This window comes from Thunnus albacares, chromosome 18, assembly GCF_914725855.1.
Source record: "Thunnus albacares chromosome 18, fThuAlb1.1, whole genome shotgun sequence".
Classification (NCBI taxonomy): domain Eukaryota; kingdom Metazoa; phylum Chordata; class Actinopteri; order Scombriformes; family Scombridae; genus Thunnus; species Thunnus albacares.
In genome coordinates, this window is record NC_058123.1 from 17229385 (window position 1) to 17244447 (window position 15063).

Genomic DNA, 15063 nt, shown 5'->3' on the forward strand with positions numbered 1-15063 from the left:
TGTGACTATAGGAAATCCAACATATGAATTGCAGTAATCACCTCTTTCCGGGGCAGTTATTTAGCCTCACAGGGGTTTAGTAGCACACACCAAAACTCCCTGCTGTGCCTCTCAGTGCTGTTCTATGAACCAAATTTTTTTCATGTACTTCATTGAGGTTAATAAATAGTGCATTTTTAGGAACATAAGGCTAAACCTGATCTATTTTTACAGTTGTTATTTTGGTAAATTTTAACACGGAGGCCTAAATCTTAACATTAAACCTAAAATCAATTAGGAATACATTTGTTTATTTGGATCTCTTTGGCTAATCTCCCAAGAGTCCATTTTAAAATCACAATAAGAACATTTTCAGGACACTATAGGCAGCACATATACGCACACGCATACGCATCACACTGTATATACACTTGACTATAATACACTCACTCACACACTCAGAGTCAAGCTTAATCATACATGATTTCACATACTGACCATGTGCTTTTCTTGCACCAATAATAGTTTGTCCTGAATACTTATTGGTCTTTTGAACTTTTGAATTTTACCGACACCCATAGTTGCCACAGCCAGTGTTTGGGATTGATCATGTTTCCAGACTTTACAAACCTGCCAGGGTTGTAAAATACAGTGTTGCATCCCTAGATAGATGCAATACTGAATAATCGATGCACTATATAAATTAAGTATTATTATCTTATTAATTAGAACATTTTTTCATACCCTCTCTGAACACACTTTTTTGTCTTTCAGGCTCACAGGGATAAACTCTGAGGGAGGCACCCCGGCAGGACGGGACAAAGTCCTGTCAGAGAAGACAGAAAGTCACACAGAAAATGATGACATCTGTCAACCCTTGTGTGTCTACTAAAGAAACTAATGGACTTTCGAGTGGGACTTCATATAGGTCAGTGAACCCTCTCATCCACCCACACAATCAGTCTGTTAGCCACACTTTTCAGTTACTCACTCAGTTATTCTTGATCACTCACTCACTCACTCATTCACTCACTCACTCACTCATTCACTCACTCACTACAAACCCTTATAAATACACACTTAACTTGGACAGTTTGGTTACAGCTTACATTAGAGGAGCATGTTAACATGTTTATAATGTTTTATGTCTTTATTTGTAGTAAGTAAGTATTTACTTTTTAAATGACCTAAGTTTAAGTGTAACTACTTGAATGAGCTCCATGCTTTATTTTCCTATTACTTTCTAATTATATAAATGTACAAATGTTTATTAACATTTTAAATGGAGATGCTAAAGTGAGACATGGTTTGCAAGATACACCTTGAAGTTGTATCATTTGTCTTAAATTTTAAGTCACAATTCAAATGGCTGTTCATTCACTGTTGTAAATATTGTCAATGAGTAATTATATCAAGTCACAAGGTTTGGGGAAAAAGCATAGCTGGGCCATCTCTGTGTCTTCAGTGAAACATTTTTATAATCTTCAAATTCATAAAAATATTTTCTAACACTGATGGCACTCAAGAAGTGTGCTGGTACCAATTTTCAAGAATAAGGGTGATGTGCAGAGCTGTAATAACTACAGAGGTATAAAGTTGATCAGTCACAGCATGAAGCTATGGGAAAGGGGCTAGACTGAGAGGAGAGGTGATGATTAGTGAGCAGCAGTATGGCTTCATGCCAGGAAAGAGCACTACAGAAGCGATGTTTGCTTAGAGGATGTTGATGGAGAAGTATAGAGAAGGTCAGAAGGAGTTTTTGTGTCTTTTTGGATCCAGAGAAAGCATATGACAGGGTGCCGAGAGAGGAGGTGTGGGATTGTATGAGGAAGTATGTAAGGGTGGTGCAGGATATGTATGAGGGCAGTGTGACAGCGGTGGGGTGTGCGGTTGGAATGACGGATGGGTTCAAGATGGAGGTGGAGAGTGAGATGCTGGTTATATTGGGAGAAGGATGCTGAAGATGGAGCTGCCAGGCAAGAGGAAAAAGAGGAGGGTCTAAGAGGGGGTTTATGGATAGGGTGGGGACAGACATGCAGGTGGTTGCTGCGACAGAGGAAGATGCAGAGGACAGGAGGAAATGGAAACAAATGATCTGCTGTGGCGACCCCCCTAGTGGGAACAGCTGAAAGAAGATGGTTCATGTTTTATCTCCTCTCAGCTGTTACAGTGTTCACTTATAATTAATAATAGTAATAATAATCAGGGGTGTCTTCAGGCTTTGAGCTTCAGTTCCATCAGAATGAACCTGAGAACCAAAACAAACTTTATGTATGAGTTTTTAAAACTAACTTACTTTAAAAACTCCAGAAAAGTGTTTTGAATGTTCAGGTCAAAGGTCAAACTGTCTCTTCAAACCACTGTAGAGATGTCAACGCTGTGAAACTCCAAAATTGCTCCTCCTCCAAACTATCAAAAACATCCTCCAAAACTATCCCAACCTTCCCCAGAGTATTCCAAACCTCAGTCATTTCATTGGCTGTGCTGGTGTGTGAAATCTCTACGAATCATGACACGAGTCCTGCAGCAGTGTTTTTACAGTGAACTCTAAAAAGGTGAAATAGTTGTATGGAGTCTGGTGAGAGTTCTTAAAGGATTAGTGAGGCTGCAGCTGAATAAAAACAGGATCAAAAGAGGATTTTTTTCTGTAAATCAGCAAAAACGTGCTCACAGTCTGCAGGCTGAGGGACGACTGGATGGACGGATAGAAGTTTGACTAACTGTGATTGTAATCTGATTACTTATGATACCTTTATTTTTTTTACTTTTGGAGCAATTTAAGTCCAAAGTGAGGACTTTTACAGCAGTTTTCAGATCTCATCAGTGTGTGACATCATTAGGCACAGGGAGTAAACATGTCTCACTCTCACAGTTTTAACTCTCCAAGCACATATCATACCTCAAAATGTTGCCACGAGCCTCCTCTCTCTCAAAATGTAAATATATTTCCTGTAGGAGTTATAGTTTTTGAGATCTAAACCTTAATTTATGGGAAACACACTGTCTGGCTGTCATTGACTGCAATACAAACTGCAGGTGGTCCCTCCTGTTTCTTGTACAGATATTAGACATCCTCATCCTCAGCTAATCCTGCTGCTACTAATGATGTACAAATCTCTGGGCTGCAAGCTTTAGTTTTAGGCAAATCGATTTCTCCTCAACAAATTGGGAATGTTTTCTTAACATGTCGGGGCTAGTCTGCTGGCTCAGCGGTTTAAGCCATGTTCTCATGGTCAGCTTCCTTATGAGATTACAAGGTTGTGGGTTCAAATCCCTGTTCCTGGCAAGACTGCTCACTTTAAGCAAATGCGAACACAGAGACACACAGCTGGCTCCAATTCAGATTATCTCTCTCCTGTTTAACTGTAAGTACATTCAAACCATCAGTGGCTTCAGGTTACATCCACAGCTCAAAACTGCTTCAGTCTCACACACGTGCGCACACAAAAACAATATAAAGAAAGACACACTGCATACTGGCAGGCACAAATACACACACACACAGACTCCACTCCCTGTCACCTTGTCTCCTCTCTTCAAATTAAGTTGTTTAGAAACAATATTAGCTTCTTGGAATATACCTCCTAGCATTCATTGCAGTGGTGTGAAAACTGTCAAGAAAACCTTTTGTCTGATGGAGGCTGTTGTATCTTTTTAAACATGTGTGTCAGAGGAGTCAGATGGTTTTCTCTCTAATCAACATCAAAACAATTCAAACCATGATGAAGATAGATATGCACGGTACTCACTCAATATATACTGTTACATGTGACTTTTATATAACCTCCTCTGTACAATACAAAAAAAAAATGCTGCTAGAGCCACAGTTTGTAGCAGCTGCTGCAGCTAGTAGTCTAATCAGCTAGCAGCAATCACATGCATTTTCTTCAGAAAAAGCACATTCCAGTTTGGATTTAGAGTTCCACATCACTACTATACTACCACTGTACTTACCACTCGCTAGTTGCAATGTTGACATGCACCACAAGATGACAGCAGACCCACATCTCACCACCTGTACTCATTAAAGCCTTGGTCTCAGGTGTCTCGACTTAATTTGCTTGATAAGTTGTCTTTTCAGGACTGTGTGGGTGTGCAGAGAATAATAATACTCAAAACTTATATTAAAAGTGTGTGTTTATCATTTTTAGGGAGCATTTTATGTCTTTATTATTGCAGAAAGTAGATGAGGAATGACAATTCAACAAAGGTCTCCAGCTGGTCATGAAACAGGGATTCTCTGAAGCTGGATGTTAGAAAGAACCGGTCAGCTCAGAGTGGAAATACATGATTTTAGTCATATCTTCCTAAATCTTTTTGACCAAGGCCCAAATAAATAATCTTCCCTACCTTTGAAACTCTTTAATTTTTTCTTTTTCACATCACAATATACCAAACACAGAGCCACAACTCCAAATACCAGGAAATAGCTCAGCGGTATAAGCTTAAGGTTTTAGGCAGCGGATGTTTGCTCAGTCCTTGAACGTGAGAGTACTAAAATAGATATAAACACAGAAGGGTAGTTATGATGATCAGCAGACGGTGTAATAATCATCTTAGCTTTACCCTGGGTCTGTCAGCCAATCAAAACCAGCTCATAATCATGACCTGATGCTTGGAGCATGCTCTGTTGCTATAACCACCTTTGGGTTCACAGGTGTCCTCAGATCAAAGGTTAATTTATCTAAATGGTTTTACAGGATCAAGAGAAGTACTTGTCATCAAACACCCTTTTTTACAGTAAATTATTATGTGGCGTTTCAGAATGACTTGTTGGAATTTTAGTATCAAATCTCTGTTGTCATCATGAGAAAAATCCCTCAGAAAGGGAGTTTTTATAAGCCCCTATATTAACCTCCAAATTCCAATAAATATTAATATATTGCATTTAGGAATTTAAATAATCTATAAAAAGATGTGTATTGTGTCTATATCTGTCAGTGATCCATTTCAGGCCATACAAGAAGGATTATAGTACTGAGCAGCACAGCCAGTGAAAAAAATAGATCGGCTCTCTTGATTGGCTTGTCTGTCTGTATCCTTGTTAAGAAGACTGTTTACTATCAGTGTGGGGTGATTCTGCAGTGATCCACTTATTGTTATTTTAGGTATAAAAACAGATGAAAGAACTTTAATTAAGCAAAGACAAAAGAAAGTGCAATAGAAGAACAAATCTGCACATGAAGAAGACTTTGGATTTTATTACATGATCTATTATGACAGCAGCAAATGTCATGTGACTGGTGTTAATCCAGAAAGAGTTAACAAGTTCAAAGCAAAGAAGGTGTGTGTGTGTGTGTGTGTGTGTGTGTGTGTGTGTGTGTGTGTGTGTGTGTGTGTGTGTGTGTGTGTGTGTGTGTGTATGTGTGTGTGTGTACATAACCAATGTATGCATTATAGTTAAAGTGATTACCACTTCTCTGTTTGTCATTATATTTAAGATGGAGTATTGTGTATATAAGTTATTATCTAACTGTATTATCAGTGTTGGTGTTATTAGCTGATCACCATGTTAATTTGAAAATTTGAACATGCTTACAGTCTATTTCTTAGAGGATTATACATTGATTGCTCAATCAAATGAAGACTAAATAATTTGGTAGTCCAACTTTATTTACCCTCTCAAGTAACAGGTATTATGTCCTATTATGAATTAATGAAAGCCAGTTATACTATATTAAAGTTTTTCAAGTCTAGTTTCACAGACAGGGATTTGTGCCGTTCGTGCCACTGTGGCACTTTGCCATCATAACTCCTGGAAGTGGCCCTAATCAGAAACTCTCTGAAAACAACTGACATCAACTCATTTTTTTTGTCTGGTCTGCAAAAATGACTGCACTACTGTATAACCAAACCTTGATTGATCCAAAACTGTAGTTTGTATTGTAATTGAATGAATATTGGTATTGTGTCATCTACTGTAACCTTATGATATTCGTCATGTATAAATCCTATAATCCTATAACAGTGTATTCAACATGCCTTTCTTCATAAGCTAGATGGAAAAACAAAGCTCAAAAGTGTCTGATGCTACCCTACAGGTTATACATACTTCATATGGCCCAACACAGTTTGATCAGGTTGTACTCATTCTTTTTTCTCCTAAATCAGCTAAAATAATATACCCTCAATTTTCAGAAAACTTACAATCCACAAATCTTTTGCTTTATTTCCCAGATTCATCCCTAAAAGAAATTTTGCTTTAAGTAAGCAAAGATTCAAGCACCAACAATAATCCTCCAGATTCACACAAAACATAAATGGCCATGTGTTTTGTTTTGCAACAGTTTCTTTCAGTTATTAACAGTTATTAACATGCAAATACAGTTTATATTTGCACCTGCGTCTGCTCAGGTGTGCCTGTTCTATTGTGCTTCCAATCAGTTACATAAAGGTCTGATTGTTTTTATAGTAAATCTTGGGCAGGTTTGAACGTAGAAGCCAGATTACAGTAAGCATTTCAACCCAACAAGATTACCTCTAGCTTTAAGCACCTTATTTAGTTCCAAGCAATGAAAATCAGTTATAAGCTTGTCTGTGGTGTGTGTATATAAAGGCTGCCTTTGACACAACATTCAATCCGGTGGATAACCACGAACAGTACTAGAATTTCATCACTGCTGATACTTTGACTCAAAACAGGTAAGAAGCTGAAATATTACTCATTTTAAGACAAATTCTGTTCAAATTCTAGTTTCTAGTTGTGTTCTGAGACTTCTTTAGACTTTATCAGATTAAGTTCTGTGAAAGTCTGTAACTTTTTCTGCTGTCAGACATTGAAAGGAAGTCTGTTGAAATGATAGACTTAATAATCACGTTACTGTATGAAATTTGAATAACTTGATGTTACTGTTATAAGATGTAATTTCGTCCATGTGACATTTTGTCAGAGTTGACAATTTAAGACAAAATAAGTTGTGGACTGTACCATCTAAAAACCTTTATTGCTCCAGCATAACTAGGGATCTAATAGGCTATCACATAGTGCTACTGTTTACTATATGTCATTAAATGGTACAATATATTGATGGCTCATTCAGATTAGTGTACAAGAGATCAGAAGACCCAAACATGCATAGTTCAGTCGATGTAGTATATTTAAATTTGTATTCAGCAACCTAGTAGAAATAGTCCCACAGCTTGTTTCTGGTCCTGATCTTTAGAGCACCATGAAAACACTAATAATAATGTGTGTTCATTACAGAATGGCATCCTCTAAGCTGGCCTTGCTGCTGGTCTTGCTGTCCTGCATCGAGTGCTGTCTGTCTGCCTCCTGCATCGTTGACAGCTTCACAGTCAAAGATGACTTTGACCCCAAGAGGGTGAGTAAATTCAAAACACAAATAGCGTGCATGTTGGAAAAAAGAAGTTGAAAACTATTTCTGACTTTCTCCCTCCTTTCCCTTTCACTCCAGTATGCAGGGAAGTGGTACGCATTGCAGAAGAAAGATCCAGAGGGTCTTTTCCTGCAGGACAACATCTCTGCAGAGTACACCATTGATGATGACGGCAGCATGACCGCTTCCTCCAAGGGACGTGTCACTCTCTTTGGGTAAGTCTGACGGCCTTACAGGAATGATATACATCTTATTCTACTTAAAATCAGCAGATGAATTTATTTAATTCACTTGAACGAAAGCAAAACCAGCTGGCCTCACCCCTCTTAAAACACCTCCAGGTTAGGCCAATGGGTCAGTTTGGTCACAAAGACCTTTTTTACTCTTCTGGGTAGCTCAAATAATCAGTATCAAGGGGTCAGGAGTTAAGAAGGGCGCTCTGGTTCTGGTTGTTGTCCACCTGAAGATTTAAGATAGCAGCAGGTATAATTATCTAGATGCACATTCTGAACAGCATTAGCTACAAGCTGGGTTTTCCCTGGATTATGGAGGATTAAGAAGTGCAAGTTGGAGAGGTGGGATTTTACATAAGAATGCTTTTACAAACACACACCACAACAGCTGATTTAAGTGCTCATGGCATAGAAAAAGAAATCTAGGCTTTATTTAGAGAAGTTGAAGGATATACTGTGTGCAATGATATAAGCAAAAGACTTGTAATGATGATAACTTGCATGTTTGTATCATCATGTTGCAGCTTCTGGGTTGTGTGCGCTGACATGGCTGCCCAGTACTCCGTCCCCGACCCTACCACCCCCGGCAAGATGTTCATGAACTACCAGGGACTGGCCAGCTACCTGTCCAGCGGAGGTAAGCTGTGCACAAATATGCACATCTCTCTTGCATCCCCTCATCCCTTTCCACACTCGCTAACCTCTCCCTTTCTTTATATCCAGGTGACAACTACTGGGTGATCGACACCGACTATGACAACTACGCCATCACTTACGCCTGCCGCACCCTGAAGGAGGATGGCAGCTGCGAGGACGGCTATGCCCTTGTCTTCTCCAGGAACCCCCGCGGCCTGCCCCCCGCCATCCAGCGCACTGTCCGTCAGAAACAGGAGGAAATCTGCATGGCTGGAGAGTTTCAACCTGTCTTGCAGTCAGGAGCCTGCTAAAGAGAGAAAGCAGAGAGAAAAGAGCAGGGAAGTGCGCCAGCTGGCTGCAGTCTAGGTGGTTTGACAGCTAGAGGAGGGAGAATGAGAGCGCATGTGAGAGAAGCTGTGTTTGTTGCGTATGTGAGAGTGAATAAACAGAGGCAATAAAAAAAACAATGAGAAAGAGGGAAGAAAAAAATTAGCGAAGATGGTGAAAAACCTGCATGTGTCCCACCAGGATTCCAACTGATCAATTTCCTCCTCTGTTCATGGAAAATGTTACTGTTGCTGTGGTGTTTTGAGTGAATGTGACAATTAAGAATAAAAATATTTTTCTAAACAAATATCTGTGAAATTTCTCCTTCTTTGTGCACATATGTAGGTAGATAACGGAAGTAAAATACATACAAACAAATCATTTGTCAGCAGTTCAGGCTGGAAAACATGTTGCACTTTGGCTGTGTATGTGTCTGTGATCCCTCCTGAGCCTCGGAGAAAATGCAGCCAAACCCAACACAATATGCACTGAGAAGTAATGGGCTTACTGGTGGTCTGATGGTCAGAGACTTTAGTCCTATTATACTAATTCACCTGTTAGGCCAATTAGTGTGCTCCAGGGGTCAAAGATCATATCAGGAGTTTTCTGAAGCTCCTTGTTTGGATTGCAAAGAGGCCTGAACTATATGCAACAACATAATGCTCAAAATCTTATTGAACAGGTGACAATACACTAAATATTATCAATTTAGTTATGGTGGATTAAGGAATTCTAGGGTGCAGTAAAGAAAGCCTGAATCAAGGAGAGCTGTATCAGAGAGACTGTTTCTACAGCTGGTGTGTAATCCTGCTGATGTTGTGCAACAAGCTGGAGTGAGATGTGTTAAAGCCAATCATGTGAACGCATTACTGTGTATCAGTGCAATAGACACAATGTCCTGGCTTACAGTACTTCATGAAAGTTAAACATTTTTATTTGCTCAGACTGTATCACATGTAATCAAGTTGAACTGAGACATTATCCACATTATTGTCCAACTCTCTTACCCAGTGGTGCACCATAAAAATGACCAGGTTTTATAGTTTTTATTGCCATATTGTGTTATACTTTTCTCATTTATTAGTGCAGATTCTTGCTAACTGGCAAATTATTTAATCTGCAGCAGTATCAAATCATGTGCCGTGATGTTTCCTTGTTTTTTTTTGGCATACTCACTAGAATAATATATCCTCTTTTCTGTGTTCTTTTTACCTTCAAAGCGGTGCCTGTGTTCTAGCACGAAATCCAATTTGATATGAAAAGAATTTATGTGTTAGAGTAGAAGACATTTGTCACACAAGCTAAATCCTGACAGGAGTATAGAAAAAAAAAACTGTTTGGGTTTAGTTGTTTTAAACTGAGAATTACAGATGGTCTCATTTCCAGTAAGTTCAAACAGCTGATCTCATCAGAGCTAAGCGCGTTTACAGGCAGACTGAGCTACAGATCTGTAGCTCTGGCCTGCTGCTCCTTACACACTGTCCCGCCAGCCGGTGTCATCACTCACTGTGATTAACCACAATCCTGTTATACATATTCCAATTTTACACCTGAGATGCCTCTCCAAACAATAATGAACAAAATACTCAAACAAAATCTACTTTTATCCAAAAGAAACATTATTACAGCACAGCCCAACACAGAAAAGAGGATATATTACTCTAGTGAGTTGCCAAAAAAAACAAGGAAAGATCACAGCACATGATTTGATGCTGCTGCAGATTAAATAATTTGCCAGTTAGCAAGAATCTGCACTAATAAATGAGAAAAATATAACACAATGTGACAATAAAAACAATGTTTATTGATAAAACCTTGTCATTTTTATGGTGCACCACTGGGAAAGAGAGTTGGACAATAATGTGGATAATGTCTCAGTCCAGCTTGCTTACATGTGATACAGTCTGAGCAAATAAAAATGTGACTTCCATGAAGTACTGTAAGCCAGGGCATTGTCTCTATTGCATTGATGCACATGATTGGCTTTAACACATCTCACCCCAGCTTGTTGCACAACATCAGCAGGATTACACAGTAGCTATAGAAACAGTATCTCTGATATAGCTCTCCTTGGTTCAGGTTTTCTTTACTATACCCTAGAAATCCTTAGTTATTAAGTTGACAAAATTTGTAATAAAGTTTCACCTACATTGCAGAGCCAAACATGCGGTTAAAAGCCAGATGGTTTCCAGGTAAACAGGCTACAAGCCTAAGGCAGGAATATAAGTGGATTTCTCTGACTGGTGAGGCTCCAACTCAAAAATCCCATGCCTGGAGGATAAGTTTAAGCCTTACGGTATTCTCTAAAGAAACCTGACAAAGCTGTTGTAATAATGCAGAACCAAAACGACAAAACAAAACTCAGAAAATAACACAATCTTCTATCTTTCTGGCCATACTATGGCACTTGTAACCTAAAGACTCTGAAGTACTGGTGAAAAGCAGCATTCAACCAGGAACAACCAGCCGTGCAGCATAGTGACCTGTGCTGTTTTATCCCTCTGCTTTACATCATTGTGAATTTGCATGTGCACATCTACTGTTGCTGAATAAATAACTAGTTGTGCTATAACAAGACATGTCCACTAGAGAGTAGTCAAACTTCATTGAACATCATACAGCGGTCATAAAGACCTTTTAGACTTAAACAGTGATTGTTTGTCACTATCATGTAAATTATGTTATGTATAAATATTACTTATAGTCAGTGTAGCTTTGCATTAGTTTCAATTGATCAACAATTAACATCACATTCCTCGTGTTTTTCATGTGGAAGGTGGAGACATGTCACTGCTGTTTTTTAAAAATACATGTCATTAACCACATAAACAGGTGAAGGGATGAAGAATGTAGGGAACTAAAAGATATTTGGTTCATGGGCTCATGAGTGGGCATGAGATTTGATCTGAGTGTTGAGATTTTTCTTGTGCCTTTAAAATGTCACCCTGTTCATGTTCACACACACACACACACACAACTTATTACAATATACTTTTATTTCTTTAAAGGAGTGGAGTCTATCTAAAAAGTGGTTGTTTTGTTCAGTTTTGTGTGAGCACAGCGTCCGTACGTGGAGAATATCTGGAGGAGTGCTTGTTTTTGAAACATCACCAGACTGCTTAATCCAATGATCTGTCTGTCTCCTACTCATCTCTGTCATCATTCTCTCTCTGAGTTTCTGATGGTGTGTTTATGTGCGTGAGGAAAGAGGGAAACAGAAGGAAAAAATACAAAAAGAAAGACAGAAGGTACTATTTGTTTACTCAGACAGACACGGTATGTGTGATGCAAAGAAACATCGACATGTTTCTGCTTGTGGGTCGGACTCCTTAAAGCTGCTCTACAGTGGAAGCACTGCAATACAATTATTATTATTATTATTATTATTATTACTGTAGGATGTGTGCAGCTCTTTCCAAGAATTTACCTGTACAAAAAAAAAAAAACATACAAAAAAACATACCGTCATTGGCTTCATTCATACCCCTGATTATGTGCAAATGAATGATCTTTTATTCGTACTCTTATTTTTCTGCAAACAAGAAAAGGTAATAGGATGCCAATTGACTGAGTTGATTCAACCTGTTTTCTAGAAATAAGGGCCAGCATCTTGTAATGAAACACAAATTGTTGCATTAGTATCAAGAAAATCATACTTAGAAATTATGTTTTCTTAATAAGTTGACATTTTTTGGAGGAAGGTGAAAAAATCTCACCTCACTGACAGATTTTTGTTCTTTTTTTAAATAAAAAAATTAAGACTCTAAAATAAAATGATGTGTTTTTGCAGAGAGTTGATTCAGAACTACAATCTGAAAGCTTTTTATGATCTAGGCTCATTGTCAAGGGTTAGATTTTGGCTTTCATTATACAAATATACTCCACTTTGTTTTTGTCATTCAAATTTGTTCTTTCAAAAGGAGTACAGAGAACATTCTCATTTTCTAGAATAGACACCTCCACATTATATCAGGCATCAGCTAGTTGAAAGGGTAGATGTAAAAGGCTGATACTGGTTGAATCACTATTATTGTGATCACAGGGCACCAGTGAGAGACATTTTTCAGAGATCATCTGTTTCATTTGTCCAATGTCTACCTGTTTGAAAACTTTGTTGACCTCCTGTGTGTTTGTTTGTGCTCCTGACTTGTCCGACTTTCTGTCTCTGTTTTATGACTCTTCAAGTCGTCTGACTGGGATCCCGCGGGGGGACTTAACAAATGTGTCTAACTGCTCTTTAAACAGGTGGCGAATTTATCACAATTTTGGGTTGTCTCAGGAGCAGAACCTGAGGCTCATTTGGTTGATTCCTTAAACCAATAGTGTTTCAGTGTTCACATTTAGTCCTTCAATATACAGGATGTTGTTTTTTTTTTAAAAAAAAGCTCTTGAAATGCCATGTTCACTGCTTTTTGAAAATGTCTGATGTGTTTGTCATGTGATCTCAGGAAGTCTGTAACTATTCTGTTGCTATGTGTCCTTTTGGTCCACTCCGTTCATCACATTTGCTCTGTAAACAACAAATACTACTTTGGAAAATATTAGAAACCAGTGTTGAGCTGCTGCCTCAATTTGCTTGCATGGTCAATAGAAATTATTTGTCACGTCCTGCCTGGACTTGTTGTTTTTGGACTCTTTGTGTATTTTGTTCTCTTGAGTTTTCAGTGTTGCATTTATGTTTCCTGGTTTTGTTTTTTTCTGTTTCCCTTGTGTATTCCTTTATTCCTCCTGTGTTTATGTGCACCCTTGTTAGCCAAGCCCTGCTCCTTAGTGTCTTCCCCAGTTTATCTGCTCCCAGTCTGCCCGTGTGTTGTGTCACCTGTTGTCTGTTTACTTTAGTTCCTGTTTTATTTTGAAATATTTTCACCTTGTGTCTTTTCACCTTTACTTCCTGTGTTTGATTACCTTGTGTTTCACCTGTGTCTCGTTTCCCTCACCTGTATTTGGTTTGCAATCACACCCTTTGTATTTATAGTCCAGTTTTCAGTTAGGTCTTTGTCGAGTCGCCTGCGTTATGTCCTGGATATCGTCAGTGTTCCCCTGTCTCAGTGTCTCCTGTGACTTTTGAATCTATCCATTAAATATTCTGCATCGTATCCTGCCTGCCTGCGTTTGGGTCCACCTGCTCCACTTCACCTACCTGACATAATTCAAATGTTTTGCCATCTCAATATGGATGATGAACTCTAAGTTACAACCTGAAAATATTGTCATGGTTTGAAAACTTTAAATACCTAAAAGCTGTCTAATTAATTCTTATTAATGTGGATTTGGCCTCAGATACAGTGTACAGAGTCCTGCATGTGTGCCATTACATTAAAAAACAAACTTATATTTGACATTACTTTCTTCATCAGTTCATTTTGGTTTCCTCTTTCACTTTGACTTTTGTTGTTGAGGATTTTTGGTGCATGGGGACCACGGTCAAAAGGGCTGTGACCTTAAATTATAGTGTTGATGGAGGTCACAATGGAGTTATTGTGCCATGATAGAGAAAGTGCGCGCTCAGCAGGTCGGATGTGCTAATTGAGGATTTATCAGATATATTAGTCATATTAAAATTACTCAGAAAGGAGTTACTTCTTCATTAGTATACACAGTTCTAGCTTATGCAACTCATTCTGAAGAAACACCACCCATTCTGGTTTTGCTCATCAAGTGGAGACACGAATCTCAGTTGCATGACTGAGTACTGACACACATTTAGTAACGATAATAATCATAATAATTTTATTTGTATAGCATCTTTTGTGCAAAAGAATGCAGCTCAGAGTGCTTTACAACAAAAGAAGTTACATGCACCAAGTGCTTGACATCATGAAAGACATAAAAGACATAAAATGGACATAATGAACACATTTGACCTGTCAGTTTATTTTACAATTCTGTCAATTATAGTAATTTTCTTTGTATTTACGTCATTATTACAAGAGTATCGCTTATCTTTTTTTAACTGGTAGAGATATTACTTCACACCTCACCTCAATGACATTTGCATAACATATGTAGATTATTGTGCAGCAACACTGAAAAACTCAAAATGTATTTGGTAAATAGTTACAATGAAAACAGGAGCTGATTCATCAACAACTTTTATATCCTATTAATGTAGGGTGTATTTAAAAATGTATATATACCTGTATGTTTTATATGGGTTTTGAATCTCATCTGGAGGCAAAGTTTTACATGATGTTTTTCTTTTTGAGAAAATGAAGTTAGTATTCTTGTTTGTAAGGATCTGAGTGCAAGCTGGCAATGTTGGTCTGTTGGTTTGTCAGTTGTCCACCACTGAAATATTTCAACAAAGGCTGGATAACCATACTGTACAATTTTCTTCAGACATTGATGATCCCCAGACAATGAATCCCATGAATCCCTTGAGGTTGACATTTTTGTTTTTTAGTTAATTGTCTTGACAACTATTGGATGGATTGTCACATAATTGTGTACATAAATTCATGTCTCCCTCAGGATGAATTATAATCACTTTGGTGATTCATCTACTGCCATTATCAGGTCAAAATTCCAGCTTGTCCAGTACTTTGGTTTTG

At 38.2% G+C, this 15063-nt stretch overlaps 1 protein-coding gene across 1 annotated transcript; it reads left to right on the forward strand.

The window, feature by feature from the left end:
• The first annotated feature begins 6499 nt into the window (after window positions 1-6499).
• On the forward strand, window positions 6500-8819 carry rbp4l (retinol binding protein 4, like). Its single transcript, XM_044332747.1, has 5 exons — window positions 6500-6621; window positions 7184-7301; window positions 7395-7531; window positions 8074-8186; window positions 8273-8819. Exons 2-5 carry the CDS (start codon window positions 7185-7187, stop codon window positions 8494-8496), a joined length of 591 nt encoding a protein of 196 aa, XP_044188682.1. The 5' UTR covers window positions 6500-6621; window position 7184; the 3' UTR covers window positions 8497-8819.
• Window positions 8820-15063: the final 6244 nt, after the last annotated feature.

Coding starts and splice junctions, on each gene's coding strand:
- rbp4l (XM_044332747.1), top strand. CDS start 7,185: ATGGCATCCTCTAAGCTGGCCTTGCTGCTGGTCTTGCTGTCCTGCATC. Junction 7,302..7,394: donor ATGACTTTGACCCCAAGAGG/GTGAGTAAATTC, acceptor CTTTCACTCCAG/TATGCAGGGAAGTGGTACGC. Junction 8,187..8,272: donor CAGCTACCTGTCCAGCGGAG/GTAAGCTGTGCA, acceptor CTTTATATCCAG/GTGACAACTACTGGGTGATC.